The sequence below is a fragment of the Anolis carolinensis genome, chromosome 3, assembly GCF_035594765.1.
Source record: "Anolis carolinensis isolate JA03-04 chromosome 3, rAnoCar3.1.pri, whole genome shotgun sequence".
In the NCBI taxonomy this organism is placed as follows: Eukaryota; Metazoa; Chordata; class Lepidosauria; order Squamata; family Dactyloidae; genus Anolis; species Anolis carolinensis.
Window position 1 is genome coordinate 193,431,768 of NC_085843.1, and position 25,879 is coordinate 193,457,646.

The 25,879-nt window shown below is 38.9% G+C and overlaps 2 protein-coding genes and 1 long non-coding RNA gene across 12 annotated transcripts in view; 2 read left to right on the forward strand and 1 right to left on the reverse strand.

Annotated features, from left to right (window-relative positions):
- Window positions 1-4,878, forward strand: part of tacc2 (transforming acidic coiled-coil containing protein 2) — a 241,272-nt gene extending 236,394 nt beyond the window's left edge. For all 5 annotated transcript variants that reach the window (XM_062976022.1, XM_016992233.2, XM_016992239.2 and 2 more), the window contains 3 exons: window positions 150-256; window positions 1,797-1,917; window positions 4,366-4,878. In XM_062976022.1, coding sequence (XP_062832092.1) covers window positions 150-256; window positions 1,797-1,917; window positions 4,366-4,431 — 294 coding nt within the window. In that variant the 3' untranslated portion in view covers window positions 4,432-4,878. The remainder of the gene's footprint in view (window positions 1-149; window positions 257-1,796; window positions 1,918-4,365) is intronic.
- LOC134297714 (uncharacterized) overlaps window positions 1-25,879 on the reverse strand; it is a 123,494-nt gene that overhangs the window by 6,477 nt on the left and 91,138 nt on the right. Inside the window, exon 1 of one of the 2 annotated variants that reach the window (XR_010004565.1) lies at window positions 18,481-18,740. The exons of the other annotated variant lie outside the window; for it this stretch is intronic. This is a non-coding gene — a long non-coding RNA (uncharacterized LOC134297714). Of the gene's footprint in view, window positions 1-18,480; window positions 18,741-25,879 lie in introns of those variants that run through there. 2 annotated transcript variants of the gene reach the window in all.
- Window positions 18,669-25,879, forward strand: part of btbd16 (BTB domain containing 16) — a 74,032-nt gene continuing 66,821 nt past the window's right edge. For all 5 annotated transcript variants that reach the window (XM_062976024.1, XM_062976025.1, XM_062976026.1 and 2 more), the window contains exons 1-3: window positions 18,669-18,906; window positions 21,363-21,429; window positions 25,004-25,163. In XM_062976024.1, coding sequence (XP_062832094.1) covers window positions 18,797-18,906; window positions 21,363-21,429; window positions 25,004-25,163 — 337 coding nt within the window. In that variant the 5' untranslated portion in view covers window positions 18,669-18,796. The remainder of the gene's footprint in view (window positions 18,907-21,362; window positions 21,430-25,003; window positions 25,164-25,879) is intronic.

Sequence of the window (25,879 nt, forward strand, 5' to 3'; positions counted from 1 at the left end):
ATGAACTGTTTGGAGTTCTCATAATGTCAAGTGGCATACAAATATTGTTTAAAAAATGTAAAGAAACATCCTAAAAATTTTAACAGCGTGCTTTAAATGCATCCCTTCCTCTTCTGTTAGTTAATTCTACTTATTTTTTTCCATTTAAGAATGAAGAAGTACTAAAGAAATGTGCACAAGAATATTTATCACGGGTGAAGAAAGAGGAGCAGAGATACCAAGCCCTCAAAATTCATGCAGAGGAAAAACTGGACAGGTATTTAATTGCTGGAAGTGTGGGCTCTCAGACAACAACCACAGGCTTCTGTATAACACATTCCCATCAGGGAGTTCTGTGGATCACAAAGAAAAAGAAATTGTGCTAACGCTAGAACCCTTATTCTTCATGCATGAGCAGGTTGAGCATCTCTGATCTATCCTTCCGAACTCCACACAATACTCCAAAATTGTTCAGCTACATGGCTAAGATAGGTGTTCAATAGACACCAACTTTTTCATGCACAAAATTATTTAAAAATAGTATAAAATCTCTTTCAGGTTATGTCTATAAGGTATATATGAAACATAAATGAAAATCATGTTTAGACATGGGATTCATCTCCAAGTAACCTTATTGTGTACATATAGGGTAATACTTCCAAAATCTGGGGGAAAAACTGGTTCCAAGCATTTTGAATAAGAGATACTTAGACTATATTCTCTGAATTTGCATTATTGGTTTCGTTAGTCCATAGGAAAAGAGTAGAGAGTTATATAACCACTGAATTTCTGGGAATCCTGTTCCATTTTTCTTTATTCTTCCCTTCTGACATATCACCAAGCAGTTTCTGTATGCTTGGGAGGATTGATCTAGAAATAAGGAGCCCCCGGTGGCCAAGTGGATAAAAGCCTCGTAACTTGAAGGTTGGGTTGCTGACCTGAAAGCTGCCAGGTTCGAATCCCACCCGGGGAGAGTACGGATGAGCTCCCCCTATCAGCTCCAGCTCCATGCGGGGATATGAGAGAAGCTTCCCACAAGGATGATAAAACATCAAAACATCCGGGCGTCCCCTGGGCAACGTCCTTGCAGATGGCCAATTCTCTCACTCCAGAAGCAACTCCGGTTGCTCCTGACACGAAAAAAAAAATCTAGAAATAGGATGGAGCTTTTTTTAATGATGGCTGCAATTCAGCATCCCTTCAGCATTATATAAATACTCCTGTAAAGAGTTAAGTTACAAACACTGCATAACTCTCATGCAGAATATCGACATAGCACAACACGTGTCAGTGATTTGGTGCCATTGCTCAATGTGCTATTGCCATTGCAAATACAAAGCACAATGTTGCCAGATGTGTCACTCTGCTTCTGCTGTTGTCAGCAGAAAACTGTTTCACTATGATGAGTAAGTCACCACACATTTGAAGTCCTACTTAATGCCAATAACAGAACCTCAGTCAATACCTGGCAGTTCTGCGAAAGCACACTTCCACATCCAGTATCAATCAGTTTGGTACTTAAGCCATGTGCTTGTGCCATTATATCCTAAAATTCCCTAGTTTATCATGCATTTCAGATACAATAATGATTGCTTGCATGTTTGTTCCAGAAAAATAAAATACACATATGCACACAAAAATATAAGTGAAATAATTCCTAGCAGCTGATAGCTCTCAAATCCAGCTTTCCTAAGAGTATGCTCCAAGCAGGCAAATTTCCCTCCTACCCCTCATCCAAGTATTTTAATGCTATTACTAGACACCAAATCAAGACAATCTGTCCTTGGCGCTCACTCTGGTGATTTGTATTTCCACAGAGCCAATGCTGAAATTGCACAAGTCCGTGGCAAGGCTCAGCAAGAACAAGCAGCTTACCAAGCCAGCCTCCGTAAAGAACAGCTGAAAGTGGATGCGTTGGAAAGAACACTGGAACAAAAGGTGACTTGTGAATTGTACCTTGAAGCTGCTTGTAGGGAGGTATCTTTGAGTCCTTGATTAAACACAATGGTTACTTGCTAATCTGGAATGTTAGAATTCAGATTCATTCCTTGATTGGAGAACTATTTGTGGAGTAAATACACATCTTAGTTCATGATCCAGCAGTCAAGAATAGAATGTATTAATATTCCGGTAACACCAAGATATTATGATATTGTGAATTATGGAATGATGGTACCGTGTAAACTCTTTGAAGCTCCCAATCGTAGGACCAGAGAATAGTGAACAGGCAAAGCAACAATTATGGTGAGTTCTACCTTTTGACATTAGTACAAATAGTTGCCTGTTTCGTCTCAGGATCCATTTCTTGAATTCGTACTACTTACCCTATGCCTATTATGAGTGTCAAGTGGACATTGTTAGCAAGAGCGTTCTTTTAGGGGTGCTCCACACTGTGGCCAGGATAGTTAGGCTGCACATCTACTTTGTAGAATTAAATCAGTTTGACACCACTTTAACTGCCATAGTTCAATACTATGGAATCATGGGAAAGATAGGATTACAGGATATTCGGCCTTATCTGCCAAAGTGTTTCACCCAACTGTAAAGCTCATGATTCCATAACACTGAGCCATGGCAATTAATGTCAAGAGTCAGACGCCAATTAACGAACAAAACAGAGTTTATTCAGGAGATAGGCCAAAAAGTAAACATAAACACAGAAGATGGCTTTAAACACTTAACTATCAGTTTAAAAGCAGTCCAAACAAAAATATATATCAAAAGTATGTTTTAACAAGCCAACCAGATTATCCACGCAAAGTATTTAGATAAAACTAAAAAGGTGCTTCAATTCAGCTTCTAAAACAAATTGAGTTGGCTTAGAAAAATAGACCAAACAAACAAGGACTTGGAACCTTCCAAAAACCTTCCAAGAGCTACAATTAGTAGCTAAACCCGGAACTCCAAACAGGAAAACAAAGCCAGGGAAAACAAACTTAGAGCCAGTGCAAAAGGCACTGTGGGTCCAAGCCCTTTCTGTTGCAAACAGCCGGCTCTGGGGATTTAAAGGGACAGTTCTCAAAAGAATCACCAAACTGGTCTGAGGACAAATAAACTGGAACCGCAGCAAACTGCTTCAAAGATGCAGATAATGCCAGGAGCTCCTAGGAAAAGGTGAAGAGGCGTTGTCAGGTTGATCCAGGGTCAGGACAGGAGACAGCAACAGGGTCAGGAGGGCAGACCAGTAGTCAAGAGCCGTGGGTAGACATCAATCAAAGGGTGAAGGCAGAAGCAAGGTCGAGTTCCAGTCCAGGGTCCAAAAGGGTGCAGTCATCAAAACCAGGTCCACGAAATGGCACAAAGAGCCAAGGCAACAAAGGTAACAGCAGATCAGAAGCAAAGTCCCAGTCCAGTCTTCTTGAACGAACAGAAATCCCAATGGCGCTTCAGCAACACCTTGCCACACACAAAGTGAAATGACCAAACATTCCCAATTTATTCCCCTTCCTCTTGGGTGTCCAAACACCCACACCCAAACAGCAGGTGTCCCGGATCTTACTCAGAGTCAGAACTCCACACAGCTAGGGCTCGTGGATCAGGCGTGCCTAATTGCTCGTCAGAGTTCCAATCATCCTGCCCACACTCAACCCCATGCACACTTAAAGATCTATCCTCCCTTCTCCAAGCAGCCCAAGTGGGATCTGCTCCTGAAGATACCCAAGGTGGCCGTGCCCATTCAGTGCCCACTTCCTCAGCCACCACCTGTTCACCAGCATCCATTTCTTCCCCAAACTCCCCATCTGAATCTTCCTCAGAAGATTCCCCATTAAGCTCTCTAATCCTTTTCCTGTGCAACTCCTCCAATGAGCCCTCCTCGCGAGGGTTTTTCCTTCCTCTCCTGATCCCACCACCATCATCCATAGTCCCCGAAGGCGCAGTCACAACAATTAAGGTGGTGTCAAACTGCATTAATTCTATAGAGTAGATGCACTTTCTCCTTCATGGTCTCTGTGAAATACGCATATATGTTAATTGATGCACCTGTGCAGCAACTAACATATGTGCGAATTTCGCGGATGGCCACTCGAAGAAACATGGTTACAGGTAAGCAACCATAATGTATGTCAGGATCCAACTCAATGCACGTAAGTTTGTTTATTCAAACAACTGATTGGCATAGATCTCATTTTCTTAGAGACAAGGTTTAGCTAAGTTCATTGTTTTTTAAAAAAAACTGTTGAGTTCTCTTTTGGCAAGTATAGAACCTTATAAAATTTTGAGCTGTGTTCTGAGTTTCTTAGCTCACGCCCATCTTGTCATTTTCCCTCTGAACTGTCTGTGATCTCTAACAAAAGATTCAAGCATGTGAAAGTGATGGCAGCTGTTCAAAATTAAATACATTTTATACTAACAAGTGTTTACTCTATATGGTGTCTTCTTTTCCAGAATAAAGAAATAGAAGAACTGACAAAGATTTGTGATGAACTGATTGCCAAAATGGGGAAAAGCTAACTTTTAACCAAAATCCTGGAGTTCAACTTTGAGTGCAATATGACCACTGGCACACTGATGTCCACACTTCGATGTGAACAGGATTCTATTTTCACTTTTTTGTATGCACTACTGTATTTTTCCTTTCTAAATAATGTTGATTTGATTGTATGCAGTACTAAGAAGACTATCAGAATTTCTTGCTATTGTTTGCAATTTTTTTCTTAGTATAATCCATAGCAAGTTGATCTCAAAAAGTTCCTGTATCAGGGAGATTTGTCCATTTCTTTAATAAAATCACAGTTGCCCGCCCTAGCCTTCCCTTTGTACATGAGTTCCCATGTTGGATGTCTTTTTTTGGATTTAATATAAATGTGTATTACTTGCATGGGGACTCTTGCCTTAAGGAGTGTAAATTTGATCTGCATTTACTGATTTGTAAAATAAAATGAAAATTTGAAAAGTTGAGATTCTTGCATTTTCCAATGCTTTCTGGTTCCACTGTGGAAAGAATATGGCTTGGTTTCATTCCATTGTTTGCTTGCATCTCCTTTTTCTTGGCCGTTATCCCTTCAGAGGTTTGGCAGTAGCAGAGCTCTCTTTAAATTCAGAGCAGCTGCAGAAAAGCCTTGGTAAAATACAGAGTGGATTCACCATCTCCATGGTAAAAAAATTCACCAGCTGCCCTTAGGGCACCTTAGCAACAGTATACAAGCAACCTATTTCCACTGGAGAGGAAAACAGCTAGATGTATTTTGTTTTTATAGCTCAATACAGCTGCTTGTATTTTTAGATTCTTTTTGGGGTTTATACCTATGACTGATGACTGATTTCCAAATCAGAAGGCTTTAATGATGCATTGTTGATGTTTTGATTTGCTGCCAGGTTACTTTGGCTTACAGAGACCCTATAAATACAAAACTTCCTAAATCCCCAGTCATCAGCTGCCCTACCTAGGTCTTGCAAACTCAAAGCCATGACTTCCTTGATTTAGTCTATCCACTTGTAATGTGTTTACCTCCTATTGCCTTTCATTGGACCAAGTGGTATCTTTTTCAACATGTCATGTCAACTCACTTGACAGCCAAACATAACAGTCTCAGTTTAGTCTCTTCTGCTTCTAGTGATAGTAGTGACACATGCTTAGCTTTAAGTGGATGATAATCCGTCAGTCGTGACAGCCAGCATGGTGTAGTAATTTGAATGTTGGACTACAATTTTGGAAACTCGGATTTGAATCTCGCTCAGCCATGGATATTCTTGGCCTAGTCACACTCTCTCAGCCACAGAACAAAACCCCCTCTAAACAATTTTTACTATGAAAACTCCATGATAGATTCACTTGAGGGTCATAGTAGGACATAGAGGTAGACAACAAACAGCAAGAAAGTCAATCAGAGATTTAAAATTTCATGTAAAACAATTACCAAAATAGTAAAATCGGAGTTGCAGTTCAACAGCATCTAAAAAGTGATATAATCCTCATCTCTGATCAAGGCGTTCCATTATTCCTGATCTGTTTACTTTTACATTGGATGCGCCAATCCGCAGACAGCTTACAAGGACCCTCATGAACTGTGCCGTCCCAGCCATTATATAAGGCTGATCGTCATGGAAAGAGCACTTGATTTCTTCCGATGCTTCCATTGGGATGCATATGGAGCAGTTTTCCTTTTTAAATTAGGCATTTTTATTATCAATTAGTAGCACTTCAAAATTAATTAAATTATTCAAAGCTTGTGCTGGGTATTTCTCAGACTGTGGAACGTCCATGGGGCAGAGGGTTTTCAAAAAGCAATAAAGGGCATGTTGAATGATAATGTTTGGAGTAAACATGTTTATAAGCATGGAGTTACTTTTTTAGCCTCGTTTTCAAAAGAAATGAACACTAAAATCTCTGATGTTATACATTCAGAAATATCCTCCTGAAATGAGGCTGAACATTTAGCCCCTTGAAGGATTAAGGACCATGTTTAATCTGAAGTGCTTGACATCTATGTCACATGGTATCAGATGCCAATTGGCATCAAGTTGTTTCTGTTAAGTCATATATTTATTTAATGTGCTTGAGTCATTTTCTTTTAAATGACCATTTAATGTGTTTTCTGAGAGTGTTGTAAATACAGGGAGGTACATCTGACGGGAAGGGTAGCCATAAAAAGCTAGATAAGTAGCATTCTACACACCTCTTGATCCTTTGCATCATCCCCTATAGAGGATTAGCTATGCTGAATAAGCATTAGAGGTTTAATGACAAACGGTTGCTTTGTCTAATGATACATTTCTTGGCTCTGCATGATGAAGCCTTTCACCAGCTTGGTCCTGCTCAGCTTGCTTTTCATACAAAGTAAGTAATTTTTCTCCATTCTTTCTCGTTGTTGCACGGTTAGCATATATAATATTTAATCTTTGTTGCTCATAATTCTATTGGTTTCATTAACAACAAACAACTGCCTAGGAGGGGAACCACCATCACTAGTTTTGGGTCGCTTAAGATACAAATGTTGGTGGTCAGTTGTTTAATTTAGTGTTCAGTTCTTTAATGTATATTATACTGATGTCTTTTAGTACATCCCCAAGATTCATAAGAGCTTCTTGAATTATCTTTTAAGTGCATATTAGCATTGAAAATGGCATGCCTGTTGATCAACTGCAGGCTTACCGGCCCCAAAAACCTGTGCGCTTTGCTGAAAATCTGCATTTTATTTCCAGAATTCATCTCCACCACAATAATGGGCAAGGAAGTTCATCATATCTTGATGATTTGCCACCTTATTTGCTCTCCTGTTCATTATATTCTCAGCCAAGAACCAAATTTTTGGGATTTCTTCTGCCTTATCTATAGCCCAATCATGTTTCAGAAAAGATTTTCTGTCTCTTGTGTAATACTGATTCGACAATAACTTTCAATGTTTCTCTTTTTGCCCTGGCAGTAATGGAAATTCAGGCAAAATCTATTGCTGATATCCCAGTTGATTGTTTTGGGGATGCTGTTAGCTAATCTAATTTTAACTAATCTAGATGTTATTGTTGTTTACACTTAAATGTGTTGAACTGTATGTTAATCATATTGATTTTTTAATATGCAACATCTATATGCAAATTATTTTATGTCATATCTTTATATTTCACTTTTGCATATGAATGGCCTATAGCCTAAGCACTCATAAACTACTATTCAGTATATCTGGTGGAGATTCAAGCATTTAAATGATTAGGAAGTAATATTTCTATTTCTTCCAACTGACATTATTCTAAGTTAAGGAAAATGGCATTTCTTGAGTTTCCTGCAAGGTCTCTCTTTCGTTGGCAGACAAAGATGAAATACAATTTCAAACAGATTAATGCTCTTAAATACAAAATGGAAATGGGAAAAACACAGTATTTGTAGGCTTGGGATACCTTTCTGCATTGGTATTCATATGACTAAAACACAATGAACTTATTGGATTTTTTAAAACGATTCTTTGGCAAAGTTTGCAGTGTAATTAAAATTGTCCTCCTTGTTAACATAGGATCTGAGATAATTTTCATTCTCTGGAAGTAAGTCCTTCATTTGTTTTTTTAAATGATAACAGGTGAAGCACTGCAATGCTATACGTGTGTAGGCATGAGCGATGAAGAATGTAACAGACAAGGAACTGAGCATTGCCCAGGATATTCTGATGCCTGTGCAATCATCAAAGGACAGTCAAGTAAGTGGTTATATAACAGTAGTAATCCAAGGTATCAGGTTGGCCACTTTAAAATGAAGGCGGCTTTGAGAAGTCTTTGGATATGTGAGTGTGTATACATGTATATGTATGTATACATACACACACACACACACATGCATACATACCTACATACACACACACACATACAGACCCTTTTAAGTTGTTTGTCAATTTATTGTGACCTCATGAATTTTATAGGAGTTTCTTAGGCAAGGAATACTCAGAAGGCATTAATCATTTCCTTCCTCTGAAAATTGCCTACATCACCTTGCATGGGTATGTGCTTCCATCTACTGATTTATGTTGACATCATGAATTTCATAGGGTTTTCTTAGGTAAAGGAATACTCAGAGGTGATTTGCCTTTTTCTTCCTCCGAAATGTAGCCTACAACACCTGATATTTATTGGTGTCTCCCATTCCAGTCTAAAGCAGGGCTGACTCTGGTTAGTTTATAAGATCAGACAGGATTTGATTCCTTTATGGTCTTTAGGGATGCTAGGTTTTTGTTACCAGGTTTATAAAAATAAAAACTTAGGTCAAAAATTCTAGATGGAATGAATAGTATTTTATCTATAACACTCCTGATCATTCACTTTGCTGTCTACTGTTACAAAGACAGTTACATTAACCACTGAGCTTTCAGTAGTTAATAAGTACAGTAGAGTTTTGCTTATCCAACCTCCACTTATCCAACATTCTGTATTATCCAACGTAGTCTGCCTTTTAGTAGTCAATGTTTATGTGGTTAATGTTTTCAATACATTGCGATGTTTTGGTACTAAATTTGTAAATACAGTAATTACTACATAACGTTACCATACACTGAACTGCTTTTTCTGTCAGTTAGTTGTAAAATGTGATGTTTTGGTGCTTAATTTGTAAAATCATAACATAATTTGATGTTTAATATGCATTTTCTTAATCCCTCCTTATTATCCAACATTTTTGTTTATCCAACATTCTGCTGGCCCATTTATGTTGGATAAGTGAGACTCTACTGTACTAAAAAAATTAATTATTCCCCACATTTTGGAAACCACTTGTATCCTGGGTGTGAGTGATACCTTCTATTCTTTATTTGAGAGGGGAATATAAACTGTTGTGTTGTCAAAGAAATGTGAATAAATATTCCTCAAAACTCCAGTTAGAAATTGAGGCGGTTTTTCTAGTTGTTGTTTTCATTAACTGCCTTCAAGTTAACTTCAGCTTATGGTGACCCTATGAATGAGAAACCTCCAAGCCATCCTATCTTTAATAGCCTGCCCACCCACTAACAGTTATTTCAACTTTATTGGTTTGTTTGATGGTTGATTTATTTCTACTATAATGTTACTGTTTTTCTATTTTTTATGCTATTGTTTATGTACTTACTATGTACAGTAGAGTCTCGCTTATCCAACGTTCTGGATTATCCAATGCAGTCGGCCTTTTAGTAGTCAATGTTTTCAATACACTGTGATATTTTGGTGCTAAATTTGTAAATACAGTCATTACTACGTAGCATTACTGTGTATTGAACTACTTTTTCTGTCAAATTTGTTGTATAACATGATGTTTTGGTGCTTAATTTATAAAATCATAACCTAATTTGATGTTTAATAGGCTTTTCCTTAATCTCTCCTTATTATCCAACATATTTGCTTATCCAACATTCTGCCGGCCCGTTTATGTTGGATAAATGAGACTCTACTGTACTATGTATGTATTTCATATGTTCATAGTTTATTTTTTGACTATGTTGATTGGGTTCGTCCCCATGTAAGCTGCCCCAAGTCCCTTTGGGGAGATGGAGATGGGGTACAAAAATAAAGTTATTATCCTATTTTTAATAACGTTTCTCAGATGTTACATAGACAGGACAATTTCTTCTCTGATTGATTTTCTAGTTTCAGTGGTCAAGTAGTAAATATGTTGTGAGATGTAAGGTCTACTTTTCTTAGGCTGCAATTTAGATAAAGAGAAAATATATATCAGGTGTGGGAATACATCTAGGACTGACTTAGCGCTTGATTTCCCATAACGAAAAGGCAGAAGAAGAGAAAAGGACCTTCATGAAGCCCAGTTAAAGTCCATCTCTATGCCTAGGAGTAAGCAGGTTGAGGAAGTGAGCCTAGATGTTCCACTTCAAGTTAATGAGATAAAGAAGTAGATAAGCATGGATGGCATAATGTCTTTTGGATTTGCCTCTGAATCTATTCTAGGTGGCATTATGAAGTCCTGTTCCTACAGATCGTTCTGTGAACGGGCACGGAGGGAAGGTTCCCGTGCACAAGGCGTGAGCGTTCACTGCTGCTATTCAAGCAACTGCAATGCCAAAGGCCTGGGCTCAAGAAACGTTCTCTCTACCGGCTATTTCTCTCTACTTTTCTTCGCTATCCTGTGGCACTTGTTTATTTAGTTCCAAGTGAAACATGAACTGGGTAGAAGAATGGAGCAGACACTATTTAACCATATCTTAACAAGGATGTAATTTGAAACAATCCAGGTGGGGGATACATAAAATATTCTTGTGAACATATTGCAGGCATGAACATCATCACACATTGATGATATTGGTAAGCATTGGGGAAGAAAAAAAATACATCTGTACATTGAAATTATTTTTAAGCTTCTGTGTTAAGAAAATGCTGTACAGGTATCTAGGTGATTGGCAAATGACGTAATGTTGATTCCCAAAAGCTTGTAGTTTTCTAAAAGCAAAACATGATCCAATTGAGGACTATTCCAAGAAATGTGAATTCTTGCAATAGATTCTTACATTTTATTTGGTTCTACTGGATGTTGGCATCTCCTCATTTGCTTGCTCTGTGACAGTGTAGCAATTGGGGGGGGGGTCATATGTAGTGTTTTTTTTGGCTCTACACGACTCTTCTAAAAGTTCTTTTAAAATGGGCAGTGCATTCTGAGGCGATCCTGCAGTATGAAAGAAAGGTTTTATCCTCCCTGATTTTTTTTTTAAAAAAACATTATTATATTTATGCTGTTGTAGTGCAAAAGTATCATTTCATTGATAACGTATAACTCTAAAAATATTAAATGAGATAAAATGGGTGTGGAACAGGGTTTTTTTTGTTTAGCTACACCTTGCCATTAGACAGACTTAAAAATTGGTTTGTTGGAGTCAGGAATGGCAATTTTTTTTAAAGACAAGTACAACTGCAAATGCTACAACCTTCTGCAACGACCTGATTCATATCCTTACCTGGAGAAGTGTTCAAGAGTTAAGATCTCATCATTCAAAAGAAAATTCTGATGTGTCAGTTCAATGCATGGATGTGAAATGGTAATAGACTGAGTTGTCTTATCTCTGGCATATTGTGTGTATACGACAAGCATCTACACACCAAGAAAGCCATTGTGCATCTAGATTAGGGTAAGCAACTGCATGAGAGCCAAAGAATAATTCATCACCCAAAACCCTCTGTGAACTGTAACCCCCAGCACACTAGAATACCTCTGTTTCTTTCAGTTGCTCTCAAAATAATGGCCAGAAGTTATGTTTTCTTACTTAATGTCACCATTTTGAGAAGCACTGCAATGAAAAATTAGGATTTTTGTATGAGTTGGGGTCGTTTTTGTGTGTTGTTGCATGGTTTGGTGACTTTCTATATGGTTTAGGGGCAAAACCCATCTGAAAACCACATCAAAATCTTTTTTTTTTAATCAACCTCATCTTTGAAGCCAATGCAGAAGAGTGAATTTCTTATTATTTTTATATGCTAATTTAGGATAAAATGATTCATAAGAGTGATTTCAATCAAAGACTAGTTGGAATACTATTTCACAAATTACATTTGCCAAGGGAAAAAGCCCACACATGTATCTTTTATGTTAGGGTCCACAGGATCCCTTGTGTCCTAGATGTTAACACCAATAGTTCCTTATCATTAGCATTGTCTGGTGAGGCTGATGGGATTTGAGGGCAAAACATCTAAAGGCACAAAGGTTTATAGATTTTATGAGGCTGCAGGTGTCAGGTTTAATTATCAGATGTGTTATGGAAAGTTGGCTATTTCATGTAAAGAAGAAGCAAAACAAAGGCAATTGAAAGTCAAGAATGAAACAGAGAGTATCTTACATTATATATTAGCATATCTCAGCTTTGGTCCTACACCTTTAATCAAATGATTTAGTTGACTTCATATATCCCAACAACCATTTGTGATTTCGTGTATTACAATGTTCCCTCACTACTTCGCAGTTCACTTTTCGCGGATTCGCTGTTTTGCGATTTTTCAATAAACTAAAAAGACTATTATAAATCATAAAAAATTACAATTTACAGCCTAAGGAAGAGGGAAAGGAGAAGCCGAAAGGAGAGAAAAAGAGCCCAAGCAGCAACGGGAGGAAAAGGAGGCGATTTATCAACACACAATTGGTTGATAAAGACTTAAAATAGTGTATAACTACTAAAATAATGTATAAATATTAAAATAAATATGGTGTCCCTACTTCATGGATTTTCACTTATTGCGGGTGGTCCTGGAACCTAACCCCCATGATAAGTGAGGAAGCACTGTATATTGATTTTCCCAATCAGCAGGCTTCTGTATTTTCACTGTACATGGATATTTATATTAAACCTCAGCAATATAATGTAGAAAAGACTGTGAGAGAAGGAATCATGAATGGAATCCAACTCATTCTGAAAATGATGTGAGTAGTTTCTACCGATAACAGAATTGGGCCTTGAGCACTGTTTTCATGATCTCTTACAGCAAACAATCTATGCAGATGTACTTTCAAATATTTCTTATGTTACCAGTGAAACTAATTCCTGTGTAAGTACAGTTGAGACTTATTGCGGAACAAAAGGCAGGTGGAGTCAACATGATATGTCTAGGAGGAGTCTGCTTTGGCCTGGCTGGATCATCACCTTAACATCCTTATTATGTTGTAACCCCTCTTCTTCTTGGTTATGTGGATACTTCTGTGATGTCAGCATGGGTCACCCATGACAGGCAGAGCCTTTAGCCGATCAACACAGAGAAAATGGGCTGTCAGCAGCTGCTTGTTTGGACTGCGTACTGGTTCACATTGGACCTGGTATTTCCATCCATATTGTGCCCAAAATTGTCAAACTTTGAAGTATTCCTGACTTTCCTTAATGTGGGTTAGACCATATTAACCTGGTTTGCCCTGTTCTATGGATCAGGAAACCCCGGTGGTGAAGTGCGTTAAAGCACTGAGCTGGAGACCGAAAGGTCCCAGGTTCAAACCCCGGGAGCGGCGTCAGCGGCCGCTGTTAGCTCCAGCTCCTGCCAACCTAGCAGTTCGAAAACATGCCAATGTGAGTAGATCAATAGGTACCGCTCCGGCGGGAAGGTAACGGCGCTCCATGCAGTCATGCCGGCCACATGATCTTGGAGATGTCTATGGACAACACCGGCTCTTTGACTTAGAAATGGAGATGAGCACCAAACCCAGAGTTGGTCATGACTGGACTTAACGTCAGGGGAAACCTTTGCCTTTACTATGGATCAGAAGTCTTTGAATGTCATAAAGACAGCCAGGAGCAGCTTCATGGTGAATTGGCCCTTAGTTATGACAATTGCAAACATGGATTACTTGATCAGTTTTCCCAATTTATTTAAAAACAAATGCTTTATTTATTAGTACCTATGAGTACTTTTGACATGTCAGGAAGCAGCAAGTGCTCTTGAACAAAACAACGGATGTCTTTAGTGTTTAATATGGATTTTGCTGTCACATTTCTTCGTTCAACTGGGCCTTTATTCCAATGGAACTCAGTAGACCTGCAACAATATAGTTCCAATACCTATTTTAAAACATTCACAAGTTTAATTGATCAAGGATCTTGAAGAAATCAGCTAAACTCCCTGAATGACAAAAAATGTAAATAAACTATTGTATTCTTCTTGCAGTGCTTCCCAAAGTGTTAACGTTAGACATGAAGAAAACTGCCTCACCTGTTTACCATTAAGACAGCCTAACCTAGACTGGTGCCCTCCAAATGTGTTAAGACCACAACTGTCATCATTTCAGCAAACTGACACATCTGGAGAGAGACAGTTGTGGGCAGGGGAAGATAGCTGTGTTCAGATGTTGGCCATGTGCAGGGCTGGGGCTTGACAGTACTGCCAAAAATTACCAATCTGATTTGTCACCCTTCATAAGGCAATGTATATGGCGTAAGTTCATTTGCTTTCCTTTCACAACTCATTAACAATACATAGAATCACAACCCTGACTGAATTTCTCACCCATATGTTTGGCCCGTAATTATTTACTACTCACGTTTGTACTTGCTGACTCCTATTTTCTACACAGCAATGCATTTAGCAGCCATTTTTATGTCTTACAATGCTCTATAGAGGGAATCTGTACTCAAAATTATTAACTTTATATTTGCATATGTATATAAAAAATCTCTAAGCTGGTTTATTCTCAAGCAAACTTTATTGATATTGATAAAACTAATGTCCATGTAAGTATAGATGAGAGTGAATCCTTACAGTATATTTATTTATAATTGAAATAAATGCATTCTATAAATGAAAATGCAGTATTGTGCCATTTCTGAAATAGAGGTGATAATAATTGTACGCGTTATTCGTTCTAGGGCTGGGATGGCTATTTTCTTTGGGCCAGCTACCCAGATGTTCTGTGGACAAGCTTGTTGACATCCTTCCAACAATGAAATCATCCCTTTATAGACTGACTTGGTCAGAAAATGTTTGATCTTGGAGGTCCAAAACAATCTTCATTGTAAAAGAAAGCACCATTCCAATAAAAGAATGCCTCTAGGATTGTAACTCTTGCTCCAGTCATTGCTTCTGGCGAGAATGCACTTGTGGCAACAGACTGCCTCCATGTCATCCAATTTTCTAAGATTTCAAGGCCAAAACTTGAAATTGCACAAGGGCCATAGAGGTGGATCAAAGAAGACCAGGAGATGGCATTAACTGTCTTTAATGATTGTTCAGTTTCAATGGCTCTAGAGGTTTGTGTGAATGTGCAGATGTTCTTCATGTTACAGTGTTCTTCAGTGGTCCTGGAATATGCCTCACACAAGAGCCAAAGTAAACCATGACATGTTTTGATGGGGGGAAAAATTGTAGAGCCTCAGGATTCCCCAAACATGAATGTTGGTAGAATTCAAAACATAGCCCTGTTAGTCTAGAATATCAGTACACAAAGGGACCTTATAGCTCCTTAAAGACTAAATGAGAGATGCACCTGAGGAAGCATCTATGAAAACCTATGTTACCAACTTTATTCTCTCAGTCGGTCTTGAAGGTGATAGAGGAATGCAGTGTACATCACATACCACCCAAATTTACATTAAAATATTCCAGCCATTTCTACACAAGGTAGGAACGAACCTTAATTTGTTGTCGAAGCTTTCATGGCCAGGATCACAGGGTTGTTGTATGTCTTTCGGGCTGTGTGGCCATGTTCCAGAAGTATTCTCTCCTGACGTTTCGCCCACATCTATGGCAGGCATCCTCAGAGGTTGTGAGGCATGCCTGCCATAGATGTGGGCGAAACGTCGGGAGAGAATACTTCTGGAACATGGCCACACAGCTCGAAAGACATACAACAACCCTGAAACCTTATTTTTATTGATACAGTCGTGGCAACGTGCCACACTACTCTGTTCTAATAAAAAAAATTGGGACATTTCCCAAGATCCTTCAAAGTGATTTTCATGTTTATCACATTGTTTACATTGTAAGTCAGGTCATTCCATGTAGCATTCACATTTGGTGAAAAATCAATGAAAAAGTAATTGGCCCTCCCACCCAAGTGAATATAGTATAGTGTTTCCTCACTACTTCGCAGTTCACTTTTTGCGGATTCGCTGATTTGTGGTTTTTCAATAAACTCTAAAAGACTATTATAAATAATAAAAAATACAGTTTACAGCCTAAGCAAGGGAGGAAGGAGAAGCCAAAGGGAGAGAAAAGGAGCCCAAGTGGCAACGGGAGGAGAAGGAAGCGATTTATCAACACATGATTGGTTGATAAAGACTTAAAGTAGTGTATAACTACTAAAATAATGTATAAATATTAAAATAAATATAGCGTCCATACTTCACGGATTTTCACTTATTGTGGGTGATCCTGGAACCTAACCCCAGTGATAAGTGAGGGAACACTGTACACCCAATTGCTTATATCAGGCACGGGTAAACTTTTTTGCCTTGAGGCCACACTGTGGGCCCAACCAAGAGGTCCAGGCTGGGAAGAAGTGCGGCCAGGCATGTGCTGGAAGGGACAGGCCGAGGAGGGAGAGGGCCTGTGAGAAGGTGGGCCTGGGAATAGGTGGGGCAGGGCCCAGATCATCATCAGGTTGTCCTCCTAGCCCCCTTGATGGATTGTCACCTTGATGTGGTGAGGGGGCTTGTGTGTTCCAATGAACCTGAGGGCACAACCATGGGAGTCACACATTCCCAGGAGTGGCCACAGGGAAGGTTTCAGACCAAACACAATTCGAAGACCCAAAGACCTCAAAGGCAGAGCAGGTGGAGGATAACATGGTACATGTTACAACGGCTGTGAGAAGCCACTCTCGTTGTGTTAATCACACCACTGCTGGGACCTCAATTTGTGAAGACTGTGTGTTGACCGGCCGTGCACCGATCTCCACATATTAAAAAAAATCACGCACAGGCGTCTTCCAAGAAATGGAGGACCGTCATCCTCAAACTACGAGGGATCACGTAAGTAAGTAAGTGTCCTCCTAGCATAAGGATAGGGTTGCTCGCCCCATCCTTATGCTGGGAGGAAAACGGAACATGTGGCAACTGCCCTGATCCTCCTGATCTTTGGTCTGTCCTCGGCATTATGCCAGGAGTAGGGTGAGACGCTCCAGAAGGCTCTCAGCCACTGCCTGCCTTCTTTGGGCCGTCCTTTCAGCATAAGGACGGGGACTGGAGGAGAGCGAGACATGAGGTGGCTGAGAGCGCTCCAGAGGTCTCTCCGTTGCTGTGTGCCTTCTTCCCCCATCCTTTCTGCATAAGGAGGTGGCAGGTCACCGTGTCCTTATGCCGAGAGGACAAGGAAACTGAAGAGAGCATGAAATAAGCACCCAGGGGCCGTATCCAGCCTCCAGGACTTAGTTTGCCCATGCCTGGCTTGTATTATGAGTCAGACCATTCCATGTATTTTCCAAATTTTGTGAAAATCCATTGCCTGTTTTGTCAGAATACAGTGACAAACAGAAACTGAATTAAACCCACAGATAGGCAGGTGGACACAGATAGTATGTACAGTAGAGTCTCACTTATCCAAGCTAAACGGGCCGGCAGAAGCTTGGATAAGCGAATATCTTGGATAATAAGGAGGGATTAAGGAAAAGCCTATTAAACATCAAATTAGGTTATGATTTTACAAATTAAGCACCAAAACAAATTTTAAAAATTTTAAAAATAAAAAAAAATTACAACAAATTTGACAGAAAAAGCAGTTCAACACGCAGTAATGTTATGTTGTAATTACTGTATTTACAAATTTAGCACCAAAATATCACGATATATTAAAACATTGACTACAAAAATGGCTTGGATAATTCAGAAACTTGGATAAGCGAGGCTTGGATAAGTGAGACTCTACTGTAACATGTGAATGTATGTGTGTGTGTGCAGAATAAACTCAGAAGAAACAAAGCAACATGAAGCTAAAAATGAATTTAGATACATCATGCTTTTTCACATTCACTGAAACTATCTTCACATCATTTTTAATTTAAAAAAAGAAACAGTAATGATTTCCATTTTTAGTAGACTTGGTTATACCATATGACAGTTAACTCAAAATAGCTGAACTCTGAACTCAGTTTTCCTGGACTTCCTTTGAAAGCAATGCAGCAGTGGTTTGAGCTCTTCTGTTCCCATTAAAACTGAAGTGTGACTAATTTGTCAGCATTAGACCTTAAAAGATCTTTGAATTCAAATGGACACTACCATTTTTATTACAGTAGAGTCTCACTTATCCAAGCCTCGCTTATCCAAGCCTCGCTTATCCAAGCCTCTGGATTATCCAAGCCATTTTTGTAGTCAATGTTTTCAATATATCGTGATATTTTGGTGCTAAATTCGTAAATACAGTAATTAAAACATAACATTGCTGCATATTGAACTACTTTTTCTGTCAAATTTGTTGTATAACATGATGTTTTGGTGCTTAATTTGTAAAATCATAACCTAATTTGATGTTTAATAGGCTTTTCCTTAATCCCTCCTTATTATCCAAGATATTTGCTTATCCAAGCTTCTGCCGGCCCGTTTAGCTTGGATAAGTGAGACTCTACTGTATTATGTTTTTGTACATAGTGATTATATTTTGTATTATTTTTCAGCAATAGATTTTTCAAAAGGGATAGCTTACATAGCTAGGAGGAGTTTCACATCTGGCTCTGTAAGATAATTGTGTGCAGACATATTTTCTTCTGACTTTGATCAAGAAAGGGTGAAATCCTGGAGTCTGGAGATGCTGTATTGTGATGACATAGAAGAAAAATGACATCATAGTGCCCTCTCCATATGCACACATCACAGTTTCTTACTGGTATAAAGGCCTGAAGTCATATTTTATTCTTAGGAGAAAAGCAGAGGAGGACTTGTAAGCCTTCCTCCAGCAATCCCTACTTATCTCCAATCGAATACTGACTTAAGGCCGCGTACCATTTCTGAACACCACCGACATGGCCCGCTATAAGCATTTCCAAGCCAAAACCCGGAATTCCCTAGACTTAGTTCCACTCACTACTTTTGTTCCTACTGAAACACATGCTTTAGAAAATACAGCACGCCTGTAAGTAGCTGCTAATGTTTTCTATTCTATATTTGTAATGGGCAAATGGGTGGTACAGGAATGAAAAGAAACATCTGCGAACAAAAGTGCTTCATTAGTCACTTCCAGAGATCTATAGAATCTACAGGACTGATGCCAGGAATTCTTTAAGAAAGAAACTGTGATCTTAAAGTAACGGAAGAAATAGAGGATTCTCAGTGTATATATCTCCCTTATAACAATCCTTATAAGGATTTTATTATCCCGTTTGTCTCATTTATAGTTAGCAATAACTTGTTATCCCTGTCTTCCAAAAGCAATCAGTTCGCAGAGAGATCATGTAGCTTAGAGAACAAAGCTGATAAACTTTAGTAGATTAAAGCTGCATCTGTACTATAGAGGTAATGCAGTTTGACACCAATTTAACAGCCATGGCACAATGCTATGTAGTAATAGGAGTAGGGTGGGTTTTTTTTTCTTCAAGGTCTATAGCCTACTATGGAGCCCCGGTGGTGAAGTGGATAAAAGCATTGAGCTGCTGAACTTGCAGACCGAAAGGTCCCAGGTTCAAACCCCGGAAGCGGTGGGAGCGGCTGCTGTTAGCTCCAGCTTCTGCCAACCTAGCAGTTCGAAAACATGCCAATGTGAGCAATAGGTATCGCTCCAGTGGGAAGGTAACAGCGCTCCATGCAGTCATGCCGGCCACATGACCTTGGAGGTGTCTACGGACAACGCCGGCTCTTTGGCTTAGAAATGGAGATGAGCACCAACCCCCAGAGTCAGACACGACTGGACTTAACGTCAGGGGAAACTTTTACCTTTTATAGCCTACTATGCCAAAGAATGCTGGTGTTTCACCAAACTATAAAACGCAAGGTTCCACAACATTAACAGCCTGTTATAGCGGCGCCAAACTGCATTAATTAAATAGTGTAAATGCACCTTCAGTCCAATTGCTCAGCTGCATGGAGTGAACTAAATGGGGACATATTTATATAGACAGACTGTATGTGTGGACAAAGTAGCAATTAAATTATTAAACCACTGAGCTGCTGAACTTGATGACCGATCGGTCACCAGTTTGAATCCAGGGAGCAGGATGAGTTTCTGCTGTTAGCTCCAGCTTCTACCAACCTAGCAGTTCCAAAATATGCAAATGTGAGTAGATTAATAGGTACCACTCTGGCAGGAAGGTAACAGCACTCCATGCAGTCATGCTGGCCACATAACCTTGGAGGTGTCTACAGACAACACCGGCTCTTCGGCTTAGAAATGGAGATGAGCACCAAGCCCCAGAGTTGGACATGCCTAGACTGTCAAGGGAAAACCTTTACACACACACACATGTATTTATGAATAGCAATAAAATATGATCAGTGGATATGGTGAATGTTCCTTAAGGTATGTACAGGATGAGACATTTCTCCCTCCTGCCACTATTATGCCAGGTACTATTACCACATTAGAGTCCATTGGCTAAAACAGCTTCTTTCTTACTAGGAAACTCACTAGGAACTAGCAGCTGGTGGTCTATGGACCATTACCATTCCACTAACCACTGTTTTAAGCAGCACTTCACCAGGGTAAAAAAACTACACACTAACACATAGCGAAGTATAGTTTTCTTTTAAACTGACAAACACACAGGCAATGCAATTTCTATCAGGTCTGTTGTACATAGTAAGAGGCAGTCTCCTCCAACTAAATTGGAAATTACTTGAAGGCACATAAAGAGTAAAAGAAAATTGTCAGGGGGGGATTTAAACCTAACATGTTAGAACTGCAACCTGAGACAGATTCGTCCCCACATGTTTGCCTTGAGTTAAAAAAAGAAAAGACCGTTCAGCTGCAAGCTACATTTAACATAACAGCCTAAATCCACTTCTTAGTTCAATTAGAGTAGAACCATTAAATCAATGGTGTTTATATAGCATTGATTTACCAGGTTCACATTGATTCTGTGATTTTATCCAAGCTTGCATTACTAGTTGGACTTTTTTAGGCCAGTGTGTAAAAACACAAAATTAAACTATTTTTTTTGTGCTTAGTTTCCATGTCAGAAAAGAATTAGATTTTGCTTTGAAAGGGGGATTATCTGAATTCAGGGAATATTTATTTATGTATTTGTTTGTTCTTCCGATAGAGGTACATTGACTGATCATCACTGGCTAACAGACATTTTGGTGCTTCAAATGTTGACCCTCTTTTGGTTTCTTTCCCTGCTGATTCCAAAACAGCCCGTTTTCTCCTATCATCTCTAATTTTTGAGATGTAGAACATATGGCATCTACCAGTCGTCACCTGATCACTCACAGAAAATCATAACCATATCTAAGTAACTAGAGCTGATGTCATCTATCAAATGCAATTTTCTGAATAAGCGCTCCAAAGAACCCCAGGAACAGACTTAAAAGGCAAAATAATAAGAATTTGTTGTGTTGAGCTGTGTTATTGAAGGCATCTCTTTAAATCTCCAGTTATCTGCTGTCAGCTCCCTTTGTATCCCTGGGAGGACTTTCACCAAATGAGAAGGAGCTTGCAAAGGTAAGTGGGATAATTTCAGATGGCAAGAGCACAATGAAACTTCTGGCCAGCCTTCTAAAAATTACTAGTTTCATCAACAATGGTTGAAACCCCATACATTGGCAGCAAGTATCATTGAGTTCAATTAAACTTAATTGTGAAGAAATGCATTGCACTTTTATACAATTTAAAGGGATCACAGATTGAGCTGCACTATTCCTATAGGTCCACTTTTTAATGTATTTGAAGACATTAAAACCAAAACACTGGAAGCACAACTTTAATGAGAAGTCATAGATAATTGTAGCTATACTACAGACTTTAAGCCAATATTTAAAATTCACGAGTTCTTGCCTACTCTATATACACAAAGTAATTCAGTCCACAGGTCTCCTACCATTCTAGGTCCCACTGCCACCAGCAGAACCTCTTTCTTTAGTCTCAACATGTGATTTACTTGAAAACCCTTTCTACTGCTATCACTCCTGTGTTGGATTTTGAGTGTATGTGCAGTGGGCATTCTTAGAAAATGGAGACCACAATGTGCACAAAACACACATTTTCTGGAAGACTAGCAAGGGGCATTTAAAGTGCTAAAACCCTAAATACAAAGGCAAGTACTGCAAAATACAATATTTCTTTTGAACCAGTTCTCTTTTGTTCAAACCTACATTTCTGGCTTCCAATAAAGGAAATGGAATTGTGAACTGTGTCTTAGGAAGCTAGCTGAACACTGGGATATCCTTGGGGATTTATCATATATGGAGTTGAAAAATACTTTTTCAGCAATAAACAGGACAGATGCAAGCCCCTCAAGGCTCAAAAGATCTCACTTTTCCCACTGAAACAGAGGAATGGGAAGGAGGAGAGATTGCGCATCTCAGCAATGTTGCTATGCAAGCAGATGCAGACAAAAGCACCTCCTATTCGCTTCTTAAAATACTAAATTTACACAAGGCTTAAAAAATTATCTGAAATATGCCCTTAAATCTGCTGTAAGTTTACCAAGTTCGTTGCCAAAAATATCTCTGAGAGGTGAATTGCATCTTTTTCCTCCTTTGGAAATTATAGAGATTTTTAAAAAGGACTCTAAAAATCTAATTAGTGGAATTCTTCAAGACTTCTCTGGTGAGATCAATTTTAAGGGGTAAAAGTGAATTAATTTATTAAATATTATGCTATAAGAACTATGTGAATTCAAATTTGTTTAACATGCCTAAGAACTCAATAGCCATATGGGACCACATAGAGCCTCTGGACTGAGTCAAAACAGCACATAAGATAAGAAGTGACCATAGAGATTAATCATAGAGATGAACCATTGAAATAGAGAAAACCATAGAGCTTGAAATACAGTTTGAAGTACAGAAAACTCAGAAACAATTAAAAGAGCTGTAAATGACAGTGTACTAAAAGTGAAAGTAGCCAAAGGAGGCTCTACAATAAATCTTCAAAAATTAGATATCTGGTTTTAAAGAGAAAGATAGCTTGTTTACAGAAGTGACTGCAAGGTCAACAAGACCAAGATTCAAAGATCAGAAAGCCCAGAAAGAAACTTCCAAGAAAGGATCTCTTCCACAAGAAGAACATCCAATGAGGGAAATCTTGACCTGGTTAAAAGCCATTACAGATGGAATGAAAAACCCGGAGGCCCGGACTGACAGGAGAATTGCACAGCCTGAAGATTACCTACAGAAAGGGCAACAAGAAATGAAGAAAAATATTCTACAGATGGCAAACACAGTAAGTGGTACTGAAGCAGCAGGAACAGCAAAAACATTAAATAAAGATAATTGAGCAGACACAAAAGAAGATGTAAATGGATTTCCAAAGAGATTCAATCCAACTCCAAAAATTAGAGTATGCACAAAGAGAGGTTGTGAGGAATACCAGAATCTGTACAGGAACTTGATATGGCAATAACAGAAGTTGTGGCTGGAATCCTTGGTAGACCAAAGCAAGTGATCAAGACTCAAATTGACAAGATTTTTAGGGTCCAATCCCAACATGCAATAGGAAATAAATTTCCAAGAGATCTGATTGTGTTGTTTACAAGAATGAAAGTATGAAACAAAGTTTTGCAAGCCCATACCAAAGATCTGATTGAAATAGGAAATATCAGGATTTCAGTATTAATAAAATTTCCACACAAGACAATAAAGAAAAGAAGAGAGTACTTTTTCCTGACAGATAAACTTAAGAAAGGCTACAGATTCAGATGGGAAAACACAGATGGACTTATATTACCTTATAAAGGACAAAGGTATTGGTTAACATCAGTCAGGAAGGCCCAGAATTTCTATAATAATTTTTTAAAGACCTAGATTCAGAGAGAGAAGAAACATGGTTACAGGTAAAATGTGCATTTATTCACACCACTCATCCATACAAAAAGGAAATAAAATACACATCCCAGGTAAATTATGCATGCATATACAGAAAAACAGAGAGAGAGAGCATGTCACAGATAAACCGCAGATTTTAAGCAACAGCAAACAAACCACACATCAAGAAGCCCTGTATCAGTGCAATAAAGTAGGGAATAATCAGCAAAACACATAATCTCTGTGTCAAATGTTTTAAAAACAATTCCTGGAAACACCAACGACCATATCCAAAGATGAAGGTACAAATCCTGAAGACAACAGTCCTTCCCACTGGTATTTAGTATAGAATCATAAGAGTTGGAAGAGACCTCACAGGCCATCCAGTCCAACCCCCTGCCGAGAAGCAGGAAAATGACATTATGTTTAAAATGTATATTTTTAATTCATAATGTTTTTAATAGTTTTAACTGTTTTATGTGCTGTTTTATATTGGTTTGTATGGGCATCTAATTGTTACCACTGTTGTAAGCCACCCTGAGTCCCTCCGGGTGAGAAATAAATAAATAAATAATGAAAACAGATGGCCATCCAGCTTCTGCTTAAAAGCCTCCAAAGAAGGAGCTCAACCACACTCCAGGGCAGAGTTCCAGTGCCGAACGACTCTCACAGTGAGGAAGTTCTTCCTGATGTTCAGGTGGAATTGCCTTTCCTGGGGTTTGAAGCCATTGTTCCGCGTCCTAGTTTCCAGGACAGCAGAAAACAAGTTTGCTCCCTCCTCCCTATGACTTTTTCTCACATATTTATATATGACTATCATGTCTCCTCTCAGCCTAGTAGTGGGTTGTCAGCAGAGGCGGTTCAACCACTAGGCCAACTAGGCAGTTGCCTGTGGTGCCATCTTGTTGGGGGCGCCATCGAGGCAACTCCTGTCTCTTGCGGCCTGCCTCTGCAAGGTATTGAACTGCTTTTTCTGTTGATTTGTTGTAAAACATGATGTTTTAGTGCTTAATTTGTAAAATCTTAATGTAATTAGATGTTTAATAGTCTTTTCCTTAATCCCTCCTTATTATCAAATATTTTTGCTTATCCAACGCTTTTATTTTTCAATGATTGTTTTTTTTGGGGGGGGGGGCGCCAAAATTCTGTTTGCCTACACTTGAAAAATACCTAGGGCCGGCTCTGGTTGTCAGTGTGACCTGGCCTTGTTAAAATAGATTCTTTCAATACTCACAAAATACCTTGTCACGGGAATCATGTGTTTGTTTCAGCTTGCACTTCCCTTGAAACCACGTTTTTTCCGCAAGCAAGCTGGACTCACCAATCGTTGTCAATCTCAGCTTAGTCCAACATGTGGCCTACTTGGAATTGCACAAGCTTGTAAGGCTGCCCGAGTGGGCCTCAATGAGACACTGATGAGAATGATGACAGGTAGGATGGAGACTGAAAATAATGGGTACTCTTTTTTCTTTTCTTTTTCAAGGGAGAGTTTCTATAAGTTTCTATTATGTGACTGGGTAGGCCTTTGAGTTCTAGGGTAACATTCAAGATGTTCGCACTGTTGCCCACAGAAAGGTCACACAATCAAGCTAATACCTCAAGTAGACAGTGAATGATCTCTGTCTTAACACTGACAGGGGAATATGTCCCTGTTGGTATTTCTAGAGCTCTCAGCAGCCTTCAGTATCATTAACAATGGTATCCTTCTGGGGGGACTGGGAATCAGAGGCACTATGTTGCAGTCATTCCAGTTGTGCCTCTCAGACAGGTTACAGATAGTGGTACTTGGGGATAGCTGCTCCTCAAAAATAAGTTGGTACAGTAGAGTCTCGCTTATCCAACCTCCACTTATCCAATGTTCTGTATTATCCATTACCTTTTTTAACTTATCCAAGCTTCACTTATCCAAGGTTCTGTATTATCCAACACAGTTGGCCTTTTAGTAGTCAAGGTTTTTGTAGTCAATGTGTTCAATACATTGCGATATTTTAGGGAATACAATAATTACTAAATTACATTACTGTATATTGAACTGCTTTTTCTGTCGATTCATTGTAAAACATGATATTTTGGTGCTTAATTTGTAAAATCATAATGTAATTTAATGTTTAATAGGCTTTTCCTGAATTCCTCCTTATTATCCAACA